The following is a 24,133-nucleotide window of genomic DNA, read 5'->3' as shown; positions in this document are numbered from 1 at the left end:
ATTCACCACTATGTCCTTCTCATGACTCATTATTACAGATGAGTTAACAACTGTTAGACACCGAGCTCCAAGAAGACAGGCACTTCGCCATCTGGTTCACTACTGAACCCCAGCACCCAGCACAGGGCCAGACACATAATAGGAACTTCGTAAATACTTGTGGTTGAATAAATATTGCCCACAGGAGATACTCAACTGCTAGATGAATAAGTAGAGGAATGAATGTGTGAATGTAGGCATGCAGGGAAAGACAGAGAAAAAGACAGAAATAGAGAAACACACAAGTAGATAAACGAACAAACAAATGGATGAATGAATGAATGTGTGAATGCAGGGTTCTCACGTTCATATAATCAAAGCCCAGAGGCCCAGATCCTGAGCTGCCCCACTTGGCTTGTTAAGCCTCAGAGCTATCGCTATCTCTTCTCTGCCTGGCCATTCAAAGCTTCTTTTCTTATCCACAGCAGCCGCCTTTCCATTGTCATGGGTGTAACAGGCCATTTCCCCTCTGCCCCTCTCCTCCCAACCCTGGGAGCTCACCAAATTCCCAGCCCTCTTTGAGGGGGTCAGCTGACCCTGGTGCCTGGACCTCTTTTCATTGTAAGGCACTTTTACAGGAGCCTTCTATGGGAATTGTCATCATTTCTTCCTCCCAGAGAGTGGGATGTGAATCTGGCCCATTTTTATTAATTGCAAATTAATGCTATGCCGGGTGTCTATTTTAGTAGGCATGCTTCTCCAGAGTACGGAACGCAAACCAAAGAAGTGCATTGCTCTCATTCTTTCTGCTGACCGACTGTGTGAATATTTTTAGAAGCCACACCCTCTCGCCATGGCCAGATAAATCATTTCCAGCGCCAGATGTGCTCTTTGCAAATCAACATCAGGCAGAGAAGGGGAGAGGAACAAGGGACGTGGGGCCCCACCAAAACTGCAGCAACATGTGACAAGTTTAAAGTTTACAGGTTTCCTGGGCAAAAACGCCTCTACCCTTAGATATGGACCCACATTTAGAGAGGCACCCAAGGGTCCTCACTGATGGTATCCTGTTGCTAAGTAACAGGCCATCGGTGTCACTGACACAGAGGCCAGCTTGTGGCCATGTGTCTGCCTGCCTTTGTCACAAGTGCCCTTTCTAAATATGTTTTCAGCAAAATGCTGAGTCAGGAAGCGCTGAGCCCATACAGCCGGAAGATAAATCCACACCAGCTGGAACACATTCTAAAAAACCTTGGAAGTGGGTGTGAGATGATGAAAAGAGACTTTGCCTAGAATTTAAACACGTGAGTTCTGATCCTGGCTGCTGTCCCTTTGCTCACAAATCAAAAGGTTTAAGAACACCTCCTGTGTGATAAGCAGTGTGCCACACCCCGGGGAGGCAAAGATACAATAACTTGTCTACACTGATGCACTGTGTGATCCCAGGCACATCTCTTAGACGTCTGGGTCAGCATCATTAAAACAAACAGTTGGGAAATGAACCTCAAGGGTCTTTCAAATTCTAGCATTCTCAGATCCTAGCGGCCGTCCTTGGATGAGCAGAAGGAAGGATGAGCATCTGAAGAGGGAGAGATTTGGCTTTTGTTTGGTATGAGTGTGCATGCTTTACCTTGGGGAGTGCCAGAGCAGAAGTTCTGAAGGAAAAGACAAAGGAAAAGACAGGACCCATGCCTGAATGTTTATGTCCTATGTGTCTGCTGTTGCCCTACAGGAGGAAGGAGGATCCTATACTGAAGGATGTGGTCCTGGGAGCTGGGAGGCCCAACAGCATTGCCCAGTTGCTTATGCAAATGAGCCATTCTCCTGGGCTCTGGCCCCATTGTTCCCAGCACAATTGCTTTCAGAATTCTAACCATTCTTCTCCTCCATTGGGGAATTCTATGACTCCATAGGAAGCTATGTGCCTTATCACTGCTGGGACTACATCATGGGACCAAGAGGTCACGTCACAGGACCCAATCCCCAAGCCAGAGGCTCACATTCCAGGCCTTGTAAAGACTACATTTAGTTTCAAGCACTCCAGGGGCAGGTGGCAGGGAGAATCCGGAGAGGGAGCTGCAGGGTGGATGACACAGACCCTTAGAATATGCCCCTCAGACCAGAATCAAACCCTCCAGCCACAGGCTGATCATCACACCTCCGGACCTGGGCACCTTCAGAACTTCTGAAGGTAGTTCTGTCTTCTCTGGTGGCCAGCCCTTCCAGCCGGTGCCTTGGTGTTAAGTGCTAAGTGCCTTGAGTACAGAATTCTCCAGAATCCTCTTGTTTGTCACTGATGGCCAGGACTGGCCACAAAGCAGGCATGCAGTAACTGCTCAGGAAACACTCACTGAAAAAAAATTAACAAATAAACAATAATCTCCAGAGACAGGGACTGGCATCCCTACTGGACAAGTGAGGAAACCGAGGCTTAGACAGGCGAGTCATTCATCTAAAACACTGCAGTAAGGGTTGCCATGCAAGCCCAGCACAACCAGCTCCAAAGCAGCCTAACCTTGACTCAGGGCACAGGGCTCAGCAGCTTATGAAGCTCAGCAGAGTGTCCCCCTACTCCTCAAAACAGGCATGCAGTAGTGACTGTGTACCCTTGCACAGTGAATAAGGAAGTAGGGTCCAATGACTTCCCCAATGTCAAGCCACACAGGGTGAAATTTTCTAAGTGTAGCCAGTGCTCCTTCTAGAATAATCCAGGCATTTTTCCAGAAATGGAGAGACGGAGCCTGAAATTTCACTTCCTGTTCCTGCAGAGAACAGCTCTAACCAACAGCTTTCCCTTTACTCTCTGGACTACACGAAATAGGCGACCACAGTGAGCTCCTCTGCAAGAAGAAAGAAGTCATCCTGGGGGGCTCTCAAGGCTGAGGTGACTAACCGTTGTGCCATGACCTGCAGGAAGGGCACAAGCACCAAAGCAGCTCCATCCCCCCAGGCAAGCCTACAGTCTCCCTGAGTTGCTTCCCTCAAGGAACAGCCACGACAACAAAACAGAGTTCGATGCAAGGTCGTTCCCAGGCCTTGTCCGGGACCACGGATGAGGTACTAACGTCACCGGAGGCCAATCAGAGCCAAGCTCTGGTGGCGGGAGCACGAAGGCCGTTTCATAATGAAACCCACACGGCGAGCTTAGTTTATTTTGAAACCGTATTTGCTTATTTTGCAGACATGATCAAAAAGACATCGGGAGTACTCTGCAGGAGGCACTTGAACCCTGTCGGACAGGAGAGCTTTCTCCAGCTCCGGGGGCAGCCAGCAATAATACTCTCCACAAACATAAACTCCATCACTTGGTGGTTTGCTCTTTCCCAGCAGCAAAGAGCCCGGCCATCTCAGTCAGCTTCCCTGTTCCACAGCTGGTTTCAGGCCTGGGGGGCTGGGGAGGAGGAGACATGGGCTGGGAGGTACAGACGGTGGGGAAAGGCTTTAGCTCTAAAACAACAAAGGGCCCTGCTAGCAAATCGAGTTAGCGGTTTGAATTTGGGATGAGCCAGACAGAGGTGCAAATCCCAACTCCACTACCTGCCCCTGAGTTACTTGAGTAACTAAGTAACTTAATGTCTCTGTGCCTCAGCTTCCCTGTAAAATGATGTGATAACAGTCCCTGTCTTTTAGGGCTATTGTGAAAATTGAGTGTGACACACACACACACACACACACACACATTGTTATAACTACTTTAGGGTGATGGGGTGATGGGGTAGATCAGGAGCTCCCTGGGGATGTATCAGAGTCATTTCTTCTTGTCCCAGCACGAATGTCTGGCATGTAATTGGAGGGCCACAAACACTTGTTGAATTTAGTCCTTTGAACTGAACTGAGGGCTCAAGCCAGTGACTCCCCCACCCAGATGCCAGAGAAGGAAGTGGCGCCATATTTCCAGGCTGCAGCTTGGGGCAGGTGAGGCCCCCCCCCCCCCCCCGCTCCAGGTACAATACCCAGACCTGCTGAGCAATCAAGTAGGCAAGGGCTGTACCTTAATGTTGCAGTTGTCATCCAGCAGTATGTTTTCCAGCTTCAAGTCTCGGTGGACCACACCGTTCTGAAAGGAGAAGACAGACAAAACTGAATGTGAGCGGCTGGGATGAGAGAGCCAGAAAGAGAAAGGAGGGTGAGCAAAGGGACATGTTTGACAGATTAAAGAAATGCGCCAGCCCGGTGGTCTCTGCCTCCAACCTCAGGGCTGCTCGTGCTGTCGTGAAGCTCCCCGCCAGCGACCAGCGACAGGAGAGCATTAGTCACTTGCTGTGTGGTTAAGGGAAAAATGACTGGAATCCATTCTCCCCCAGAGCCTGTAAAACAGCAGGGGGATTCTTTGTGGGAATGTAATTCCACTGTGTGAAAGCAATATCGTCCCAGGCAGCAGCAGACAATGTCTGTCTGTGAGGTGATTCCCAGGAAAGGCAGATCTCTTTGCTGAGGTCTCAGAATGTGAGGCTCACTGACCTTGCCTGTCTGTCTGTCTGTCTGTCTGTCTGTCTCCTTGCCTCCCCCACATTGCAAAGGGGCCTGGTTCAATCTATTCTGACCCAGGAACCCAATCCAGATATGGCCTGAGGATATCAGAGGCAGCACCAGGGCTATTTCCTAGGTGGCTGAAAGAGAAGTTTCTGAAAGCCACTGGCTGCTGGGCAGGACTCAATGCAGGGTGAAGGGTGGGGGCGGGAGAGGCCAGGGAGACCACAGTCACCAGGCCAGCCAAAGCAGGTTGCTAAGATGCTGTGACCTCTTCATTCATGCAAACTCTGGAAGCGGCGCTGCAGTAACAAGAGCAGGCAGCTGAGAGGTGAAAAGGAGGCTTAACCACACGCTGCTGGTCTGTCTGCACAGCAGTGACAACCGAGTGTTCAATTCTTTTTAAAACCCAGTGATCTTTTAAGCCGGTGAGTGGGCCTGGGAAGAGAAGCAGAACTGAAAAAAACAGCTATTTAAAGCTGGGCTGATAAATAGCAGGAGTAAGTTTTGAACTTCAGCATAAAGGACATTTGCAATTGAAGCTGTTCTTTTAAGCAAACCAACTGGTTAGAAATTCCTCATGTTTCATTCAACTGCTTTAGTTTAGAATCTGCATTTTACAGTTGGTGAAGCTTCCTTATTTATTTTCCTTTTCATTTGACAGTTTCTAGTATCTCCAAAAGCTCTGCCTGGGGAGATGAAGACATGTATTTTTACTACTTTTTTCTAACCCAAGACTTCACAGATGTGTTTTGAACTCAGATATGCACAAACCATGGTTCCTAGAGGAGAGATACAGAGTAAAGGTACTTGACTTTGTTGAGTTTTAGATGTCAGGAGCAGTTTTGTTGCTATTGCAGCATTCCTGGTTTTCATAATAAGAGGCAAGAAGACTGACAGAGCCCCATTCATGTGAGTCCAGCGCTCGCGCGCTTTGGATAATAAAGATATGGTCTGTCGGGCCTTGCTATGGTGCCTGATAATACTGCATATGACCAGAATTATCAGTGTCTTTTGAGTCAGCAAAGAAAAATCATATAATGTTCACCTGGGCTAAGGATTCTGGATTTAAACAACCATGTTCTAATCACTTCCTGAGTCACTCTCAATTTCAACAAACCCCATGATGAAGAGGCTGACTCTCAGGTGCCATGCTGGATTCACTCACTGTTGTCCGCACCATGAATGACTGTTTCAGGGGTGACAGTTTTGGGGGAAAGGCTGAAGGGGAGGGATGTCATGGCTAAAATGATGAAGAACAACATGCTGAAATAGGGCTTGAAATACCTGTGTTCTTCATTCCCTTCATCAAAGACCGGAAGCCACTAAACTGATCGTATCACAAGCACACCCATTAGGAGAACTGCATTACAATGAGCGCATGAGTATGGGGGACCCACATGGATGCAGCCAATGTGAGGAAAGGTACTAGGAGCACGGAAAGCTTCAGAACCTAGGGTCCAGTAAGTCTGGGGTTTCTGGAATTTCTCTTAAATAAATTAATCAAACGAGAGGAAAGGCTTCATGTATAAAGATGTCTATCACTATTTAGGATAACCAGAAATTGGAAGCCATTTAAATGTCCAACAATCACAGAAATGACAGAGTTCTGAATTACATAGGAAAATGGTTAAATTCAAATGCTGAGTGGACAAGCAAGACATACACTATGTAATAATACTTGCAACATGGTCTTTTGCACCAGAGCTGGAACTGGAAGGAGATTAGGGGTGGAAAAAACAGGGAAAGGCAAATAAAATCTGGAGTGTCACTAACAGCATCGTGTAAAGGGGGTGTCTTGGGTATGAGCAATGCCCCAGGGGAATAATGCAAAATGTGAGCATGTGGGTAAACTGAATGAGGGCTCTGGGGGACACTGTATCAGCTTGGAAACTTGGCTGTACATGGAAAAATCTTCCAAATAAAATTTAAATAAAAAAGAATTAGGAGGATCAGGAGGAAGATTGGGAGGAAACTAACAAAAGTGTCCAGAATGGGTTATCCCTGGATTCTAGGGTGATGCATGGTGACCTCGTTCTCTCTGTTTTATAAATTCTCCGCGCGCACTACAATGAGCAGACAGGCCTCCCAGGCCAGGACGAGAACCGGGCGGTGCAGGAGGCTGTGGGTACCTTGTGGCAATGGTGCACGGCGGACACGATCTGCCGGAAGAAGTGTCTGGTCTCCCTCTCGCTGAGCCGCCGGCGCTCGCTGATGTAGTCATACAGCTCCCCCTTGCTCGCGTACTCCATGATGATCACAATCTTGTCTTTGTTCTCAAACACTGTGGGGGAACAGCAGACACAAACACTCCGTTCATCCGACAAGCTGGCGACAAACCACGGAGGGGACTAGGGAAGGCAGCGATGTCCCCACATGTCCCCGCGCAGGGACACACAGCTCGGGTCAGGACAGTCAGGATGCAAGTCCCCAGAAGGAGTCAGGTGAGTGCCTTGCCTGCGAGGCTGAGGGAAGTGTGGCTCTCTTAGGGACCCCACTCCCCGGAAACTTTTCTCACAAGCCCCTTCTACCAGAGGAGCCCTGGTAGGAGGGATAATGAGTGATGACAGACACAACTACTGTGCACTGATCTTCAGACAAGAAACAGCCATCCATACCTGACTTGCAACTCTGAACCCAAAAGGGGTGGGTGATCTTGACACCTCTTTGCCCAAAACCTTCCGGACTTCCCATCATGTACCCCCTTCCCCCCCAAAAAAAAACCAGTTCTGTCTATGGTCTGCAAGATCCTACATGATCCGGGCAACTTTTCTTAGTCTATTACACAACTAGAATTACACATTACAGGAAGGTAGACGAGGGCTGGTCTTTCCATCCATAGTATATTCCCAGCATTCAGAATGCCATTTGGCATACAACGGGGTCTCAATTAACATTTATTAAGTGAATGAATTCAAAACATCATGTATGCACCCTGGACAATTTACCATAAATAATTATGTAGCACTAAACGCTCCTCTTGCCCCAACCCTAATACTGTCCAGCCGTGATATTTAAACTTTGCTCCACTGAGTCCTTGAGTTCAAGGTAGAGGCCCATGGTGGTGGGTTGGGGGGGGCCAGCATGGACAGGCTGTCGGGCTTCAGCACCACCTCCACCCAAGCCACTCCATGGCTACCCATTGGTACTGGGGCCTTCACTTAAGATGCCCCTTCGGCCAAGGACAAAATACACCATTTTTTTTTTAAATACTCGCTCCCAGGGTATATGGTATAAAAGCCTTTGTAGATACTAAGGACCATCCCTGAAAGACCCCTTCTCCTCCCATCTCGCCAGCCTCGATGTCTCTCTCCTCCTACCCCCCATTACCCCCCCGCCCCCACACACACAGGTCCTTGCTCTTCTCTGTGCCTTTACTCCTGCCTTTCTTACATGCCTGGAAAATCCAACTCATCAGTCAAGACTGAAGTCACATGTGGCTTCCTCTCCACCATCCTTCTACCTCTCACATCACAGCACTGTGCAAATCTACTTGCGGCCTTACCTAGCCGTATCTCCTCACTAGGAGCCTCCACTTTGAGAGGTAAAAACTATAGCTTTACAATCAAGACACTCCTAAGCAGGCTCCCTGGATCTGTCTCTTACTTGCTGTGTGACTTGAGGGGAATGGCTTGCCCTTTCTGTGCCTCAGTTTAGTCAACTGTAAAATGTGAATAATATCAGTAAGAACTTCTTAGAACTATTGGGAGGATCTCTGGATATTGGGTATGTGACATGCTAAGAACAAAACCTACACTTACAACATTGCGCTCAACAAGGTTGATTAGGATTGTTGGTATCGAATTTATTGGATCCCGAGGTGGAGCATGCACGCGCACGCTCTTTCTTGCTCTCTCCCTTTGAGGACTGAGTTGAACTGGAACACGCCCAAGCCTGGGTCGCCTGTCCTCCCACACCTCGTCACTGGCTGTTGGAAGCTCAGGCCCCTCCAGTTCCTTTTTAGCTCCTTTAAGTCCAGCTAAAAGTCTCTGATAAATGAAGGCAGGAGGAGGACGAGAGACAACAGCCAGATAAACTTGGCTGGTCTGGGCTGCTGGCCTTGGGGTACCCACGGCTCTGCCCCCCGCAGGGCCTTCAGTCAGTTCTCCAACCAATCAGCTCTGGAGACTGGCAAAGCTGCCCAGGCAGCAAGATGGTTCTGGCTTGGAAAGCCTGATGTGTCCGAGAGAAGGCGGCGGGTTTGCTCGTTTTAAAAGAGGTGGGAAAATGGCACATATTAAAAAAACTAGCAACAACAAATGTTGGTGAGGATGTGGAGAAAAAGGAACTCTCCTTCACTGCTGGTGGGAGTGCAAACTGGTCCAACCACTATGGAGAGCTGTGTGGAGATTTCTTAACCTGCTAAAAGATGGAGCTTCCGTATGATCCAGCAATTCCACTCCTAGGTATTTACCCAAAGGACACAGAAACATTAATTAAAAAGGGCACCTGCACCCCTATGTTTATAGCTGCACTATTTACAATAGCTAAGCTATGGAAACAACCTAAATGCCCAAAAATAAATGACTGGATCAAGAAGATGTGGTACATACACACAATGGAATATTACTCAGAAATCAAAAAAAGATAAAGTCATGCAATTTGCAGCAACATGGATGGAGCTGGAAGGGATCATGCTCAGTGAAATAAGCCAGAAAGAAAAAGAAAAATACTGGGTGGTCTCACTCATAGGAGGAATTTAGGAAACCTAAATAAGGGACCAGGAAAAAGACAAATTATAATAAAGAAAAATCAAAATCAACAAGCAGCTATAAACCAGAGACACACTGGGTGGGGGGAAAGGGAGGCGGGATTAGGGCCAAAATAAGGGGGGCAAAATTGTATGGGGAGTATAACCAAAATGAAAATGCATACATTGTGCAAAAATGAAAAATGATGTAAGAATTATAGAAAATAAAATATATTAATAAAAAAATGAAAATGTGCTTAAAAAAGAAAGAAAAAAATAAAAGAGGTAGGAAGGAAGAGAGAGTGAAAGTACTTCAGCAGTGAAAGTACAAGGACACTCAGACCCTAAAAAGTCTGAGCTGTCCTTAAAGGAGGCCAAAGTCACATCAGCGACAATTGGGGGAGGAAAGGCACAGAGACATGAACAGTTCAGCTCAGCACAACTCACTATGCCACGCGTCGCCCCAAGCAGCATCCATCAGTAAGCCCTGCTGGTCCTGCCTTGGAAATACACCCAGATTCTTCCATGTGTCCCACAGCCCTGCCCCGCTTGCTCTGAATCCCGTCCTCACTGTCCTTCACTCCTGCCCCTCCACTGCCTGCAGCTGGCGGGGCTGGGGAACATTTCAAAGCCCCCCAAGGATACAGGAGAGAAAAGTTTATGCGGCTAATACGGGTAAAATGTTTACAAAATGCTAATACACAGTCATCCTTGGACAGCTGCTTTCACGCAGTTTCACAGGCTGACTGGGTAGTTTCAATATTCCTACTGAAATGAACCAGGGGTCAGGCTGGGAAACACTGGCTAAGCAGATGATATCCAATTGAGAAAATCGGCCCCTCACTGTTGAAGACAGGGCTGGAGGCAGTCAGGTGACAGGACTGTCCCTGGTTCTGGGACGCCACCCCCACCCTTCCTCACTGGAGTCTCACCCCAGGCCCTGATGGCAGCTCTAGATGAACCAAGAGCAAACAATAGTTTTAGGTGGGGCATCTCAGATCTGCATGAAGTCTCTGGAGCCCTTCCACCTAGGGCCCCCTGCTATGGAGACACTGAGCTACTGATAAGCATTTTGCATGAATTAAGTCCTAGCCTTGGCCCTAAGATATCCACTTTACAGATGAGAAAGATGGGGTGCAGCACATGTTGTGATGATAACAATGGCCGTGGCCACAGAGCAGGTGCAAGGCAGAGCCGGTCCTCACATGCTAGCGCTTACCTATTATATAGACACATCAATCTCCCTGAACTTCAGTCTCGTCACCATTCAAGTGAGGCTAATGATTCTCTTACACAGTCTGGGAGGACTCAGTGAGTTCCCAGGTCTCGAGCCCGCAACACGGGCCTTGGCCAGTGCTCAATAAATGGAAGCTATTCTCATAATTTTTCCAACAAAACCTTAAGATCTATGGCTGCTGCAGAATCACAGGGCTCTCAGACAGGAAGAGACCTAGAGATCCACTATTATTTTTCCAAAATAGCCAGGATTTACAGTGTCTAAGAACAAGGTCTTGGGAATTTGCACTGAAAAATGACCAACTTCCACACCCTGAGCCCAAGACTCCTTGGGCACGGTAAGGTCACTGCCAGGAAGGTGATAGGAACGCTCTCAACCATTCTTCTGGCAGAAAGGGCTGCTTCCCTTGGGCACTTTTACAACTGGTTATTTATAAGCTCAGAAATCTTGTCTGTGTTTATGTTATTAGTCACTCAGCAAAAGCTTATTTTCCACCCGTTGGGAAGGGTTTCCTTTTTGAAAAATGAAAGCCTGTGTCTCTTGGCCAGACAGTTTTACCCAGAAGCTTGGTGGCTCCAGAACGGTAAGGAAAACTATGGCCCTTGACATGCCAGGCCTACCAGGAAAATTAAAACCCCGAATAGAAACTGAGCTGAGCTTGAGTCAGCCCACACACTGGGCATGCCCATTTGGTGCAGATCCTGGTTTTCAGCAGAGCAACAAATGCTTGTAAAGTACCCGCTAGGTGGATGGCATGGGGCACCTGGAAAGGACTCTTGACCAGGTTAAGAAGGGGAGGAAAGGCAGGCTGGGCAGAAGGCATGATATTTGTGAGGGCAGAGACAGAAACACTAAGTGCAGGGCCATTAAGAGTTGGCAGGTGGGGCCTCCCTGGTGGTGCAAGGGTTTAAGACGCAGCACTATGAAGCTGTCCACAGCCACTGCAGCACGAGTTCCATCCCTGGCCAGGGAGCTACCCACATGGCACAGCAGACCTCTCCTGTTTCGCCCACTGCTCCACACAGCAGTGCATTTCAGTCAGTCTGCCTGTTCTGTTCCCCACTCTGTCTCTGGCGAATCCTCTCAACCCCCCACCTCTGGCCCATACCCCAGTTCTTGTATGCATAAATAAAGAAATTTTTTTAAAAAAGAGTTGGCAGGTAACGCATATCAGGAGGAGAGAATCAGTGCTACAGGTACCCTGATGCCCCCAAGGAGCACTGGAGGGGGTTTTGCCCACGACCAAACACTGCCAAAAACAATACACAGACAAAACGATGGACAAGGTGGCATCTAGGACCCTGGACCCATAAAAGAGCCCAGCTCTTATTCTCCATAGTCTTCCCAGATAGCGAGCTTTCCTTTTAAAAGGTTCATTTATAATAACAAAAGTTCCCATTTACTGAACAATTACTGCATGTCATGGATGGTCACACTTAATCCTAATACTCCTGCAAGACAGGTATTAACATTATCCCTATTTCATAAGTAGGGAAACAGCTCTCAGCTGGAGCAATGACAGAGCCCACCTCCACAAACACCCCCTCCAAACATCCTCTTTCTGTCATTAACCATCTCCCCAAGGAGAAATAGATAAGCCAATTTCACGAATGGGATAAATATAAGGCAATATCATAGATCCATTTTGCCAACTTCGAGTCTTCTAGAAATGGAATTGTGCAGTATATATTCTTTTCTGTCTGGCTTCATCAGCTCAACATGATTTTTGAGAAAGCAATCCCAGTTGCTCTACGCGATGGGAGACTGGCCGCTATCCATGCTGCAGAGTTCCCCACTGTGAGTGTGTCACGGTTGAGCCCTCCCTTCTACCCTTGAGAGGCACCTGGGCTGTTTCCAATGGTGGGTCATTATGAATGGTGTTGCTGAGAACATTCTCGGGCATGTAGTTCCATGCTCATCTGTAGACTTTTCTGCTGGGCAGATAACAGGTAAGGATTTGATCCCAAGTTTTGTGATTCGAAAGCATATGTTCTTTTTTTTTTTTTAACTACATAACAAATATTTATTGTATAATTTTAGACACAAAGAAATACGCTATATTAGAATGCAAATAAACATTATAAAATGCAGATCCTTTCTTCCAGGAATTGAAAAGCATTAAAATAACATAGTTATATACTACCCTAATATAAATTTTAAAAACATATTGGTCTTTCTGCAAAGCCAATGTATTGAATTGACAGTTTAGAGCTTCACTGCCCAGTACAGAAGCCATTAACCATAAGTGGTTATTTACATTTTTTTGATAATTTACATTTATTTTATATATTTTTTACATCATTTTTCATTTTTGCACAATGTATGCATTTTCATCTTGGTTATATTCCCCACACAATTCCCACCCCCAATGGACAACAAATTTATACATCTATGATAATAACAGATTCATAAATATTATGTCAGAGACCACCAGAAGAGAGACCTCCTCATCGTTTTAGAAAAGAATATTCTTCCATTTATACAAATGACTTGCCAAATATGAATCATGTATCAGGTTAGAGGTAGTTTCACTAGAATAGTAGGTTTGAGATGGACAAAATTAATTCTCAAAATGCTATCAGGTCTAGAGAAATGATTGTTAGTATGGTTTCAGTTGCATGGCTATTATTCAATTATTCTCATTTATATGAATAAACTTAAATTGATAATAAAAAAAAAAAGCATATGTTCTTGGCACGACTTTCCACCACCTTCCGTCATCATGTTCACCCTCCTTGCATCAAACCCAATAAGATTCTTGTTCATTGCAGACAACCAACATCACACACTGCCTTTTCTGAACACGCTTTTATTATCAGCCAATCTGAAGTATTTATCATCAGCCAATCTGAAGTATTTATCTGAGCCTCCTGCTTTGTGTTAAAGTGCATACAGACACAGCCTGAGGCACAGTCTTTGTCCTGGAGGAGCTGCTGTGTAGTTGAATTCATCTAGTACTGAGCAAATAAACCAAGTCCAGCCAGACTTGGGAAGTCCCTAGACAATCAGAGAAAGATTGGTGAGGTCGTTGGAAACAGGAAAGAAGCCGAGGGAAAGCGGGCGTGGAACTCAACCATCAAAAATGATTTGGGTTTTGTCTGCAAGACAAGGCTTCACCATTGTTTTAGCATATCTTAAAACATCCAGACTCGCTCCATTTTCTTCTACTGTCCTACAGAAGGGCCTTCTTCCCAGACACCAACTTGAATTATCTTTCTTGTTTTCTGTTTATTTTTCATTTCAAGGGAGAGTGGAAATTGGTTGCTATAGCAACAGCTGCTTCTCCAAATTAATTCTGAATTTCATCAGATGTTCAGTTTGACAGTCCAGTTCTGCCTTCTGATTGTCTGGCTTTCACAACCCCACTAATTACCCAATTCCTAACAATTCCCTCCTGTTGCCCTCAGGGTTAATAGCACAACTTGTATAACTTGAGAAAATGCGTATTATCAAAACAATGCTCTGGCCTGGGAGAAATGCTCATGAGGAAAGAGATCTTGGCTTTTTAACCATCCACCAGCCATTTTAGAGCCAAATGCATGAGACCATTTAGGAAGAAAATGAGTTTGGGAAGTGAGATGGTGGGAATCATTTACAGGCAGTTCCGGAAAGAGCAGGTAATAAAAAAGCGAAGAAGACTGGTTCGTTAGTTTTAAGCAAAAAGGGCCGTCTTGTAAATTAGTTCCAGGATGCTGCCATTCCTTCTGGGATGCTATCACCTCTAACAAGCCACAGATTTATTACTTTCCTAAAACCTCAGACAGAAGCACCATTCCACTCCTCAGCAGAGTCCTTTTATTAAAGATCAGCAGGATCCTCACAGAAAGCAGCTTACTTTCCCTTTCAGAAAGGGATTGCTCATTCCTTTGCAAGAACTGTCTGCAACCTGATGAGGTCATTTAGACAATATAAGGATTCATTCTTCAAGTTGTGGTATATGTACACAGTGGAATACTACTCAGCAGGAAAAAAGATAGACTGTTGGCATTTGTGGCAACATGACTGGAAGAGGAGGAGCTCATACTAAGTGAAATAACTCAGAAGAAGGACAAGTACCAGGGGCTATCACTTACACGTAGAATATAAATAAAACCAAACCATAATAAACACTGGAAATCTCTAGAATTGAGGGGGAGAGGAATGGAGGAAAGCCAATGGGGAGGAGGAACAGTGGACTAGGGTAGAGGACTATGGGTGGTGGGTGGGTGGTGGGTAACATACACCTGAAGGGTGTGAGCCTATACTTCTAAATCACATGCAGTACTGTAAACCGATGTGACCACAGTAAAAGTAAAGATTCATTCTTTCAGAGTTTCCTCCCCTGAGCTAAATTCCAAACAGCTCTCAGGCTCATGGCTTCACAAAATAGTCCCTATCCCTGAAGTCAAGGGGCACGGAGGGTGAATATGAAGTTGGACTGGCAGCTCTCCCACTGTCAATGAGTCGTCAGAGTAGAGTCAATGTGTTTCCTGGTTTGGACAATGAAAGGCTCTTTAATTCACTAATTGTCTTTTCTTAAACCATACTTTTTTGGATTCTGGTTGGCATGCGCAAGGAGAATCCTAGCCAACCAAGCCACCCACAGCCAGCAGTGGACTCCACAGAAGGCAAAAGAAACGGTTAGCAAGTATACAAGCTACGTGGGGAGGAGGGTGTGCAGAAGGCTCCCCATTTCCTTCTGTTAAGATCATTGGACCTAATTAGAGGCTCCACATCAAATCCTAGAAGAACAGGGGACTTGGCCAAGGTGGAGAGGGAAGCTGCACGGACAGCAAATCAAGGACACCAGGCTGGCCTGCTATAGGACTTCACCCTCCTTCCACAACAAGCCTGGGGGCATTTCCATGGAAACAAGCAGGGCTTGGAGGTGGAAATGGACTTCTCCAACCATCACCACACACTCATCAGCCAAGCCCCACAGGCTCCCAGATCATTCTGTCTAGTGCTCTTGTCTGAGTGTTTCTCTCTCTCTGTTTCTCTCTCTCTCTTTCACTCTCACACACACACACACACACACACACACACGAATGCACGCACGCACGCACATACTCCAGAACCACCCCAGGCTGCAGCTAAGTCTCTGGTACTTGACACAGTGAACGTCTGAAAAATACATGCTCCCATTTGTGCAGTAAAGCGAGTAGAAGCCTCTCCCCTCTGGGAAAGCAGCCTCAGTCTCTCTGCCTGAAGCTCTCGACAGAGGGCTTTGCTGTAGGACTCGTCCCAGCACCAGGCCTGAGGTTATCACACCTCTGCTCCAAGCCTCTGCTGGACCCACCAGGTATGGCTGCAAACACCATGCTATGCAATGCAAGGTCTCAGAGGCAGGTTACAGGGTCAAGTCCCGACTGCCACTCAGTGGCAGCAGGCTACCTCGGCAAGCCTTCTGTGCTTTAGTTCTTCACAGGATGCTTCTGCTCCCTGTCCCCACCATGAGGATTATCACAGTACAGAACACAGCAGGAAGCACACATACATGTGTTATCTATATTATGCAGCGGCAAGTCTTGGTTAACTAGGGAGAGCAAAGCATGCCTGGATCAAATCCAAGATTACGACGACGGGTATGTGTGGCAGAATCGACACTGGAGATTGCAGTTGTGCCCTCAAGGAATGGGAGGAGGAGGTGGGAGAATGGAAGAGAGACTGAACTAACACTCAGAGACATCAAAGGACTCAGAGCATAGTATGTGTGTGTGAATCTCAGGGCCCTGCCTGCTGGGTAAACGAACCACCGCCACAAATTATGGTGGGTGCAGGACATCCATCACAAACCCATCAAAAATCCAGAGTCCGCACCTTGCATGTTTCAGTTCACCTAGCCCAACCCTCCTTTCAATATTCAAATCCCGCTTGCATTGGCGGTTCAGTGGTAAAATTTGCGATATTCAAATGCCCTCTGCAGGATATGGTCGTTAAAGGGGCCTGGTCTCTGAGCCCGTGAGCCTTTGGAAATGCATGTCGGTCCGGCAGTCTGGGGGAACGCAGACAGCCATCCCAGTTGATTTCAAAAGGTTCTACATTAAATAACAACATGGTTCCATTTTTTTCCTTTAAAAATTAACTTCGAGTACAAGCAGTATTATTTGAGACACTAGAAAATACTGAATTCCAGGAAACCCAAGAGGGCGAGGCAGGACAGCCAGGGAGTAGCATTCGCTTTTTGGTTGTTTTATTTCTAATCTCCAGTCTCTAGAAAAATGACTTGGGTGTAATCAAATGAAAACAATGAAAATAATACACTTGAAGGTCAAATAGCTAACTTAATAGGAAACTCATTAGAAAATGTGGCTGGACAGAGTCACAGCTGAGAAGCTCATTCGTAAGGTTAAAAGTGAGGACATGCTCTGGTGCTGGGCTATTAACAGGGGTGAGTCCTTAATTTCCATCCAGTCTGCAGAGACTTCATGTGGAATTTGTGAATCTGGCAGCAAAGGGAGTGTGTTAAAATGCTCAGCAATTCGCCATGGGTTCAAAAGAGTAAACACAAGCATAATACACCCCTCTGCCAAGTTCAACAAACTGTTTCATGGGGCCCTGAGTCCCTGATGAGGGCAGCAACCAAATGGCTGAGTAAGTAAACCCAAACCCAAAGGTATCCCTCACTGCTCCCGGGTGACCACTGCCAGGCACACCTTCTTCCCTGGAATTCGCTGGTGACAAAGGATCAGACCGAAGACAAGAGTCGAGAACGGGGCTCTTTTCCTCTGACTTGCAAGATGAAGTCTATATTTCTCAGCCTGGCCAATTAAATTCAAGTCCCAATTGGTGAAGCTCAGGCATCAGCATGTTTTACAAATGCTTCCTGAGATTCTACTGTGCAGCCAATGTTCAGAATCTGATTTAGGTATTCTGACCTTAACCTTCTCCCCTAGCACCTTCTAAAAGAACTTTTTTTTTTTTTAAAGATTTATTTATTTATATAAGAACGGGAGTACAGGCCAGATGTGCAGGAGGGTGAGCGGATTCACCAGAGACAGAGTGGGGAACAGAACATGCAGACTGACTGAAACACACTGCTGAAGGGAGCAGCCAGCGGGACAGGAGAGGTCTGCCCTGCCATGTGGGTTGCTCCACCGACAGCACAGATTCACAGCGCAGCGCTCAACCACCTGCGCCACAAGGGAGGCCCCCTAAAAGAACTATTCTTTGTCTGCCAGAAAGGACCTCTCAAATCCCTAAGCATCACATCAGGAATAATGAACATCATTTGTTAAGCATGCATTATGTCATTATATTCTCACAGCCTTATCTATAAGCAGCTACCCATTTTGTAGGTAAGGAAACAGCTCCAGACAGGTTAAGTCACTAGCCCAAGGTCACACAGCAACAACTGGCAAAACACATAGCTCATTCAAATCAAAGCTTATTTTGGACAATAAAAATGTACTCAATCTGCTAGGACAGCACCTGGTACATACGTGCTCAATAAATTTTGTAAAGTGAATGAATGATTGGAAGAATAAATGGCTAAATAAATGAATGAATGAAGACAGTGGGGAATATTAATAACCGACAGGTCTCGTTAGTTCATTCAATTCAACTATGCTCTCTGCCTTTGAAAGGGCCTGAATCAGGATCTGCTTGCTGCCCAAGAATCCCAGATTGGGACATTTGAGCCAAGAAAGAAAATTGTAAACGGCAACCCTGTGAGGTTTCTGTTCTACTGGGCAGGTGGGCTCTGACGCGTTGGTTCTGGAACTTGAGGGGAGCAGGACCACCTGCAGGGCTGGTTATTGCACAGCACGGTGCTCACCCCAACCAGAGCTTCTGATGGGTTTGGGGTGGGACCAGGTGATGTTGAGGCTGCAGGCCCTGTATTGCCCTCTGGAGTCCACTGCTCAAATGCACCATTAGGCAGTTTTTAGGGTCCTGCCATCCTCAAGGGCTTATTTCCCAGAGGCAGCATTAGTTTCTGGCTCTAGACCCCTGTTGAAGGAGGCAGGAGGTGGACCTCTTGTCCCCCAAGCCTGCTGTACACTAAGCAGTCTTTCGGCTTTTCACGCTGTTGTTTGGCAATTCCTCTGCACTTCTGGCTAGATTTTCCAAGTAATGATTTTTACCAGGAGGCAAGAACATCTCTTCCTGGAGAGATCTATCAGAACCTCAGAAAGGCACAGGTAAGGTGAATAAGCATATTATAATGTATACATCCAAGAAGAGGAGAGGGGCTTTTAACTGACAGTAAACTCATCCAAAGTGTCTTTCATGGTAGGAATTTGGAGAATTTGCTAGAATACGGATTCTTTTCTATCTACTCCTGGGCCACAGGTTTAAGGCTCATGAAGAAGGGCCTGATACACTCTTATCAAAGGAGGCACATTTGTCTGTTTTGCTTTACTTTGTTAAGTTTGAGAAACTCTCCCAAAGGCGAGAGACCACAGCTGACATGTGCTCAGAAAGCAAAGATCAGCCTCACCTAAGACAGGAGACTTGATGGAAGTGCTGGCCAGGCCAGCAGGGCAGGAAGCAAAGGGCAATAAAGGGATGTAATCTCACAGGGCCAGGAAGAGGTCCCCAGGAACAAACACCAAGAGCTGGAAAATGAAGGCCCAGGAGGATCCCCTCACCACCCCCACCTTTTTACTTTTACCTGCCAGTGTTACCAGATGCTGCACAAGTTCCCTAAAGGGCTGTGCAAATCATTCTCATGGTATTGCAAGTCATTCTCATGGTATTGCAGATTAGGTCTCCTAGACTTTCAAAGGGGAAGTGGGGGTGTGACAACGTGCCTTTGATGTTTGAACTTGGGTCCTGAAATCAGAAACTCGAGCAAAAACTGTTTTTATCTCTTCCATCCTAGGCAACCAAGTTGAAAGCTCTGGCAGGCACTTCCTTTTCAGCTGCTCTTTCCATATTGTCAATGACCTCCCTGCTGAGAGACTGGAATTCCTTTGACTGGGAGCAGGGGTCCCTCTCCTAGATGGTGCCAGAGATTTCGTTTTTTTTTTTCCTTTCCTCTACCACATGACTCTAAGTATCACACTGGAAGGTGTATTTCCATCCTCTATTATTTACTTAGCATTAGCAACCAGTGATGGTTTGTGTTTACACAGCATTGACAAATTTGAGGGTTAATCACCTTTACCCATGGGTCAATAGGAGAGAGCAACCCCAGGGTCTGCTTGGAGAAAGACACATTTGAAAGGAATTATTTTGGGGGATTTGGTGAGCATCACAGTGATGCTGTGAAGTCACAGACTTTACAATATATAAACCATATATTGATATAAATACACCTCCATGGTGTGCAGTCTAGAAAACACTCGGCCGATGAGCTTACCAACTTAGGATCCCAGCTTCTTCCCAAGATGTATGCAGAAATATTTTCTAAAAGACCCAGAAAACTGTAACTTAACACCCTACCTAGACTGAAGACAGCAAGCTCTGGGAAGGCCAGGAACACTCTGTGGTCACAGGGCCTGGACAATGCTCACCCCCATCAGGGGTCACAGCAGCCCTGTAAGTGGTTGTAACTGCAAGGAACATTGTCTGCAGGTGTCACCAACTGGTTTCCACTCTCAGATCCACCACTATGTTAGTGTAGCTTAGGAAATATCCTCCGCCTCCACACCCAACTTTCCTGTCCATAAAGTAGGGATGTTAATTATAACTAACTTATATCCATGAAGGATATAAGGACTAAATGAGATAACACATCCTAGGCACAGGGGAAACAACTCTTAACTATTATAAGTGTTATTTTAAAGTATGAATTTTAAAATGCGACTTCCCTCCTCAAAAACCAGTCGTTTCCTCTCCATTCTTGGTGTTAAATCTACACTCTGTCCTTTGGCCAATGTGTTCAGGTCCCAGCCCCCTCCAACCTTTCATCAGTCTCCCAGGCTGTCACTTCTACCAACACATGTTCCTTCCATCCTCTGAGCATTCTGCATATGCTGTTCCCTGGCCTGGAATTCCCAGGTCTTCAAAGGGCTCACTGCTCACCCCATCAGGTCTCAGCTCAAAATTCACCAGAGTCCTCTTACCTATCAGCTGAATGTCAACTCCATGACACCAGAGCTTGTCTGGTTCACCCTTGTATTCCTAGTGCCCAGGCCAAAGCACAGCACACAGTAGGCACTTAATTGGTCATTTTTTAATAATGAATGACTTTTTCTGTGCAACTAATATTTCAGTATCACCAGTTAGTACATGCAAGATGGTACCTTCCCCTCATGAAGCCCCAAGTTCCAAAACATACAGGATCAGGTGCATTACTGCTTTGCCACATTGCTGCTGTTGCTGTTGTGTCTGCCACCGCTGCTGTGTGTGTGCATGTACAACCATACATATGCATGTACATGTGTGTGTTTTCTAAATCATAAAGGTCCTCATTGGAGAAACTGTAAAGAAATTGTAAAGCTCTTTAAACATGTCTATTCACCTGGCTAATGTTCAAACAGCTACTTAGGTACCTCGACACTGATTTTTCACTAAGCTAGTTAAAGCATTTCTGCACTCAGCTGAGGCTCTCGGTTGGCCTGTCAAATGAGTCAGCTTCCAGGGAGTAGCTTCCCCTTCACTGTGTGTGCAGAAAGACCACAGTATTAGCTCACAGACTTGGGTTGTACCACCTTGACTGCCAACACCGCCCCTACCACACCCTGGTTGAAGGGCCAGCCAAAGCCAGGCAGAGGGGGCTGAATGGGGGCAGAAGGCGGTTGCAAAGCCAGCACAAGACCCATATCAGAAATGCTGGCTGAAGCCTGACAGAGGGAAGAACACGGAATCAGGAGATCTGTGTGCCAGGCCACCAACTCCCTGAAACACCCAGGGTGATGAGCTAGATTGTGCACACACACCCCAAATCATAAGTCTAAGTGCTCCCCCCAGCACCTCAGAATGTGTATTTGGAGACAGTCTTTCCAGAGCTAATTAAATTAAATGAGATCATCAGGGTGGACCCTCAGCCAATATGGCCGCATCCTGGTAAAAAGCAGACATCTGAACTCAGGCACACACTGAGGGCAAACCATGTAAGTCACGGGGAGAAACAGCTGCCAGCAAGCCGAGGAGAGGGCACTTGAGGGAAACTCCCCGCCAACACCTTGACCCTGGCCTTCGAGCCTCCAGGGTGGTCTCAGCCCCCAGCCTGTGGTGCGCTAGTCTGGCATTCCAGGGAGACAAGTTAAACTTCCAAAGTCTCAGTCTCCCCAGTGCTGCAAAATGGTAACAAAATTGAAAGGGGCGCTTGCTCACCTCCCAGATCTACCATGGGGACCAAACTGCGCTGAGGTAGGAGAGCTCTGTGAGCCGTGCAGTTCTGCTCATGCCATCAGGATGGCCAACGTCATTCCCAGAGCAGAGTCCAGGGCTCCTAGGCAGTCAGGGGACCTGGGGGCTGTGGGGTCATAGTTATTGGGGTACACACTGAAAAACAGCACCTCAGCACTCCCTTGCTCCTAATCCCCAGGGGAACCACCCTCCACCACAGTTATTTAGTGAATGTGGGAGAAGCAGAACTTGCGTGGGAGAAGGGAAAGAGAACAGAACAGAAACTAAGAAAAGAAAAAAAGGCCACAGTTAAGTCCCTGGAGTTTTCTGCACAAAAACAATACTTTTTATTTATATAAATTTTTATGTAAATATATAAATTCTTTTATAAGTATTCGTATGTTATTTATGTAATCTGCAGGTCAAAAATATTTGGTGGCAGTAGGGTTTTTTTTTTAAATCTTTTTAACTTAAGAGTCTGAGGAAAGCTATGCACCCTCCTCCTAGAAAAAAATAACCCATGATGTTAACACAAGACACATCACACACCAGCATGCACTACCCTGTGGTGGGGGAAAACTCTCTACACTGTCCAGCATGGCAGCCACTGACCACAGTGGCCAGGGAGCACTTGACTGAGGACAAGAATTTTAAATTATTTTAATTAATTTCAATGTTAATAATCATCTATGGTTAATAGGATCTGTATTGGACAGTATCCCAGAAGATTTATAGAGCCCCTGAAGCTCACCATGAAATACCCTTATCAATGAACCCCAGGTAAGATCTACAGATGATATTATGGCATCTTCATGGTGATGACCATCCTTGAGTTTGCCAGAACAGGTATCATCTCATTTAATTCTTTGGGACCTCTGAGAGAGGTAGACAGTTACCCCATTTTATCGGTGCCATTACTGATAGGCCCACAGCTTGTCCAAAGTGCCATGTCTATCTAGGCCAACATGGAGGATTTAAGATAGAAACCCAAAACTGTTTTATGTGAGAACTAAAAGCTCTTTCCCAAGTCCCTAAAATTAAAGTTCAGGTCCTCGATTGAGGCCTCATGCACATTTGAGCTCATCTTTAAAGCAAGGGTCTTGCTTCTTGAAGCCTCCAGCAGAAGCTAAACCAAGACCAACAGGGCCTTAAGAAGAGAATGTGTCTCCGTTAATGGTCACATCTGGTCTTTCCTTGTTCAGAGAGACATCCCACGGTCAGCCCCAGAGAGGGCGTAATGCTGGCAAATAGGTCCGGCTTCTCCAGGCCAGGCTTCAGTAACCACTGACTGCATCAAGACCAAATAAAGACCCTGGACACTTCACACCGGAAGGCACTCCCCTGCCTCCCTGATAAAGAAATCTCAACCACACAGGTGCTCACAGCACACCCTGACCGCACTTGTCCATACCTGACAGGTGATCTTTTACTATTACCATTTTCAGGTTTTCATGGTAACCAAACCATACAGAGCAAAAATGCTCAAAATTTAACAAAACTCACTCTCCTCCTGCATTTTGAATCTCTTCTCACTTAAAACGTCTAGAAATTCCCTTCATTCACCAGGTATATTCAGATTTGTATTTTCTCAGCCTGATATTCTACCGTCACCAATTCAAAAGAACTCTTTCAAGACCCAGCCTGGAGGCCACACATCTTCATGAATACTTCTAACCCTTGACCTTCACAGTACTGGAATCTGTTGCTGCTACTTCTGTGTTGTATTTTTTCTACCATGCCTTCTGCTGCTTCTTGAATATAAGGTCCGTAGAACATTCCTCTGAAAGTTTCTAACCGCTATTAACACTGTGCTTAACAAGAATTGGACACAGTTCATAGACCAGTGGTTCTCAAACTTGTTAAAACACAGATACCTGGGCGCCACTCCCAGAGTGGCTGACCCAGCAGCACCTGGGTAAGGCCCAAAAATCTGGGCAGGCTGTTATCGCTGGCCCAGTGACTACATTATAAGAGTCACTGCAAGAGATGTTTGTGGAGTGAATAAACGGTTGAACCAGTGAGAATTTCCCTTTAAAAATCCTATCCCCGGGGGCTCCGAAAATGAACTTTAGAAAAATCAAGATAAAAGATATTACCAATATTTACTTCTAGATGAACAGCAAAAATAGAAATAGCAGGGGAAAAAATAGCAAAAAAAAAAAACCCACATGGAATCAGAAGGAAAATTTTAAATATCAGAAAAATTTTAGGGTAAATATCTGGTTTCCTCTTAGACCTTACTATATAAGTTGCTATGATTAGGGAAGAAATTAAAAATAGATTCATTTTTCTGACTCAATCATATATTAAGACATTCTGGAGAAACCATTTGACTCAGTAAGTCCAGGACTAGGAATTTTTCATAAGAAAATAATCAGAAATGAATGTAAAAACAATGCACAAGGAAAGTCACCTGTTTATAATAACAGAGATTTGAAACAACTTAAATGTTTGACAAAAAAGAATTAAATTCAATAAATTATGGTATGCCCATAAATGGAATACTACAAAGTCTTTTAAAATGTCCTGACAGGAGAATA

At 46.0% G+C, this 24,133-nt stretch overlaps 1 protein-coding gene across 1 annotated transcript in view; it reads right to left on the bottom strand.

The window, feature by feature from the left end:
- The window catches only part of NUAK1 (NUAK family kinase 1), a 66,940-nt gene that overhangs the window by 12,834 nt on the left and 29,973 nt on the right, over window positions 1–24,133 (bottom strand). Inside the window, exons 3-4 of the mRNA XM_037513720.2 lie at window positions 6,582–6,733; window positions 3,971–4,036 (exon numbers count right to left, since the gene is read on the bottom strand). Coding sequence (XP_037369617.1) covers window positions 3,971–4,036; window positions 6,582–6,733 — 218 coding nt within the window. The remainder of the gene's footprint in view (window positions 1–3,970; window positions 4,037–6,581; window positions 6,734–24,133) is intronic.

The sequence above is a fragment of the Talpa occidentalis genome, unplaced genomic scaffold (genome assembly GCF_014898055.3).
Source record: "Talpa occidentalis isolate TD23 unplaced genomic scaffold, MPIMG_talOcc4v2.1 talOcc4.16, whole genome shotgun sequence".
NCBI classification, from domain to species: domain Eukaryota; kingdom Metazoa; phylum Chordata; class Mammalia; order Eulipotyphla; family Talpidae; genus Talpa; species Talpa occidentalis.
This window is presented reverse-complemented; position numbering and strand designations above follow the sequence as displayed.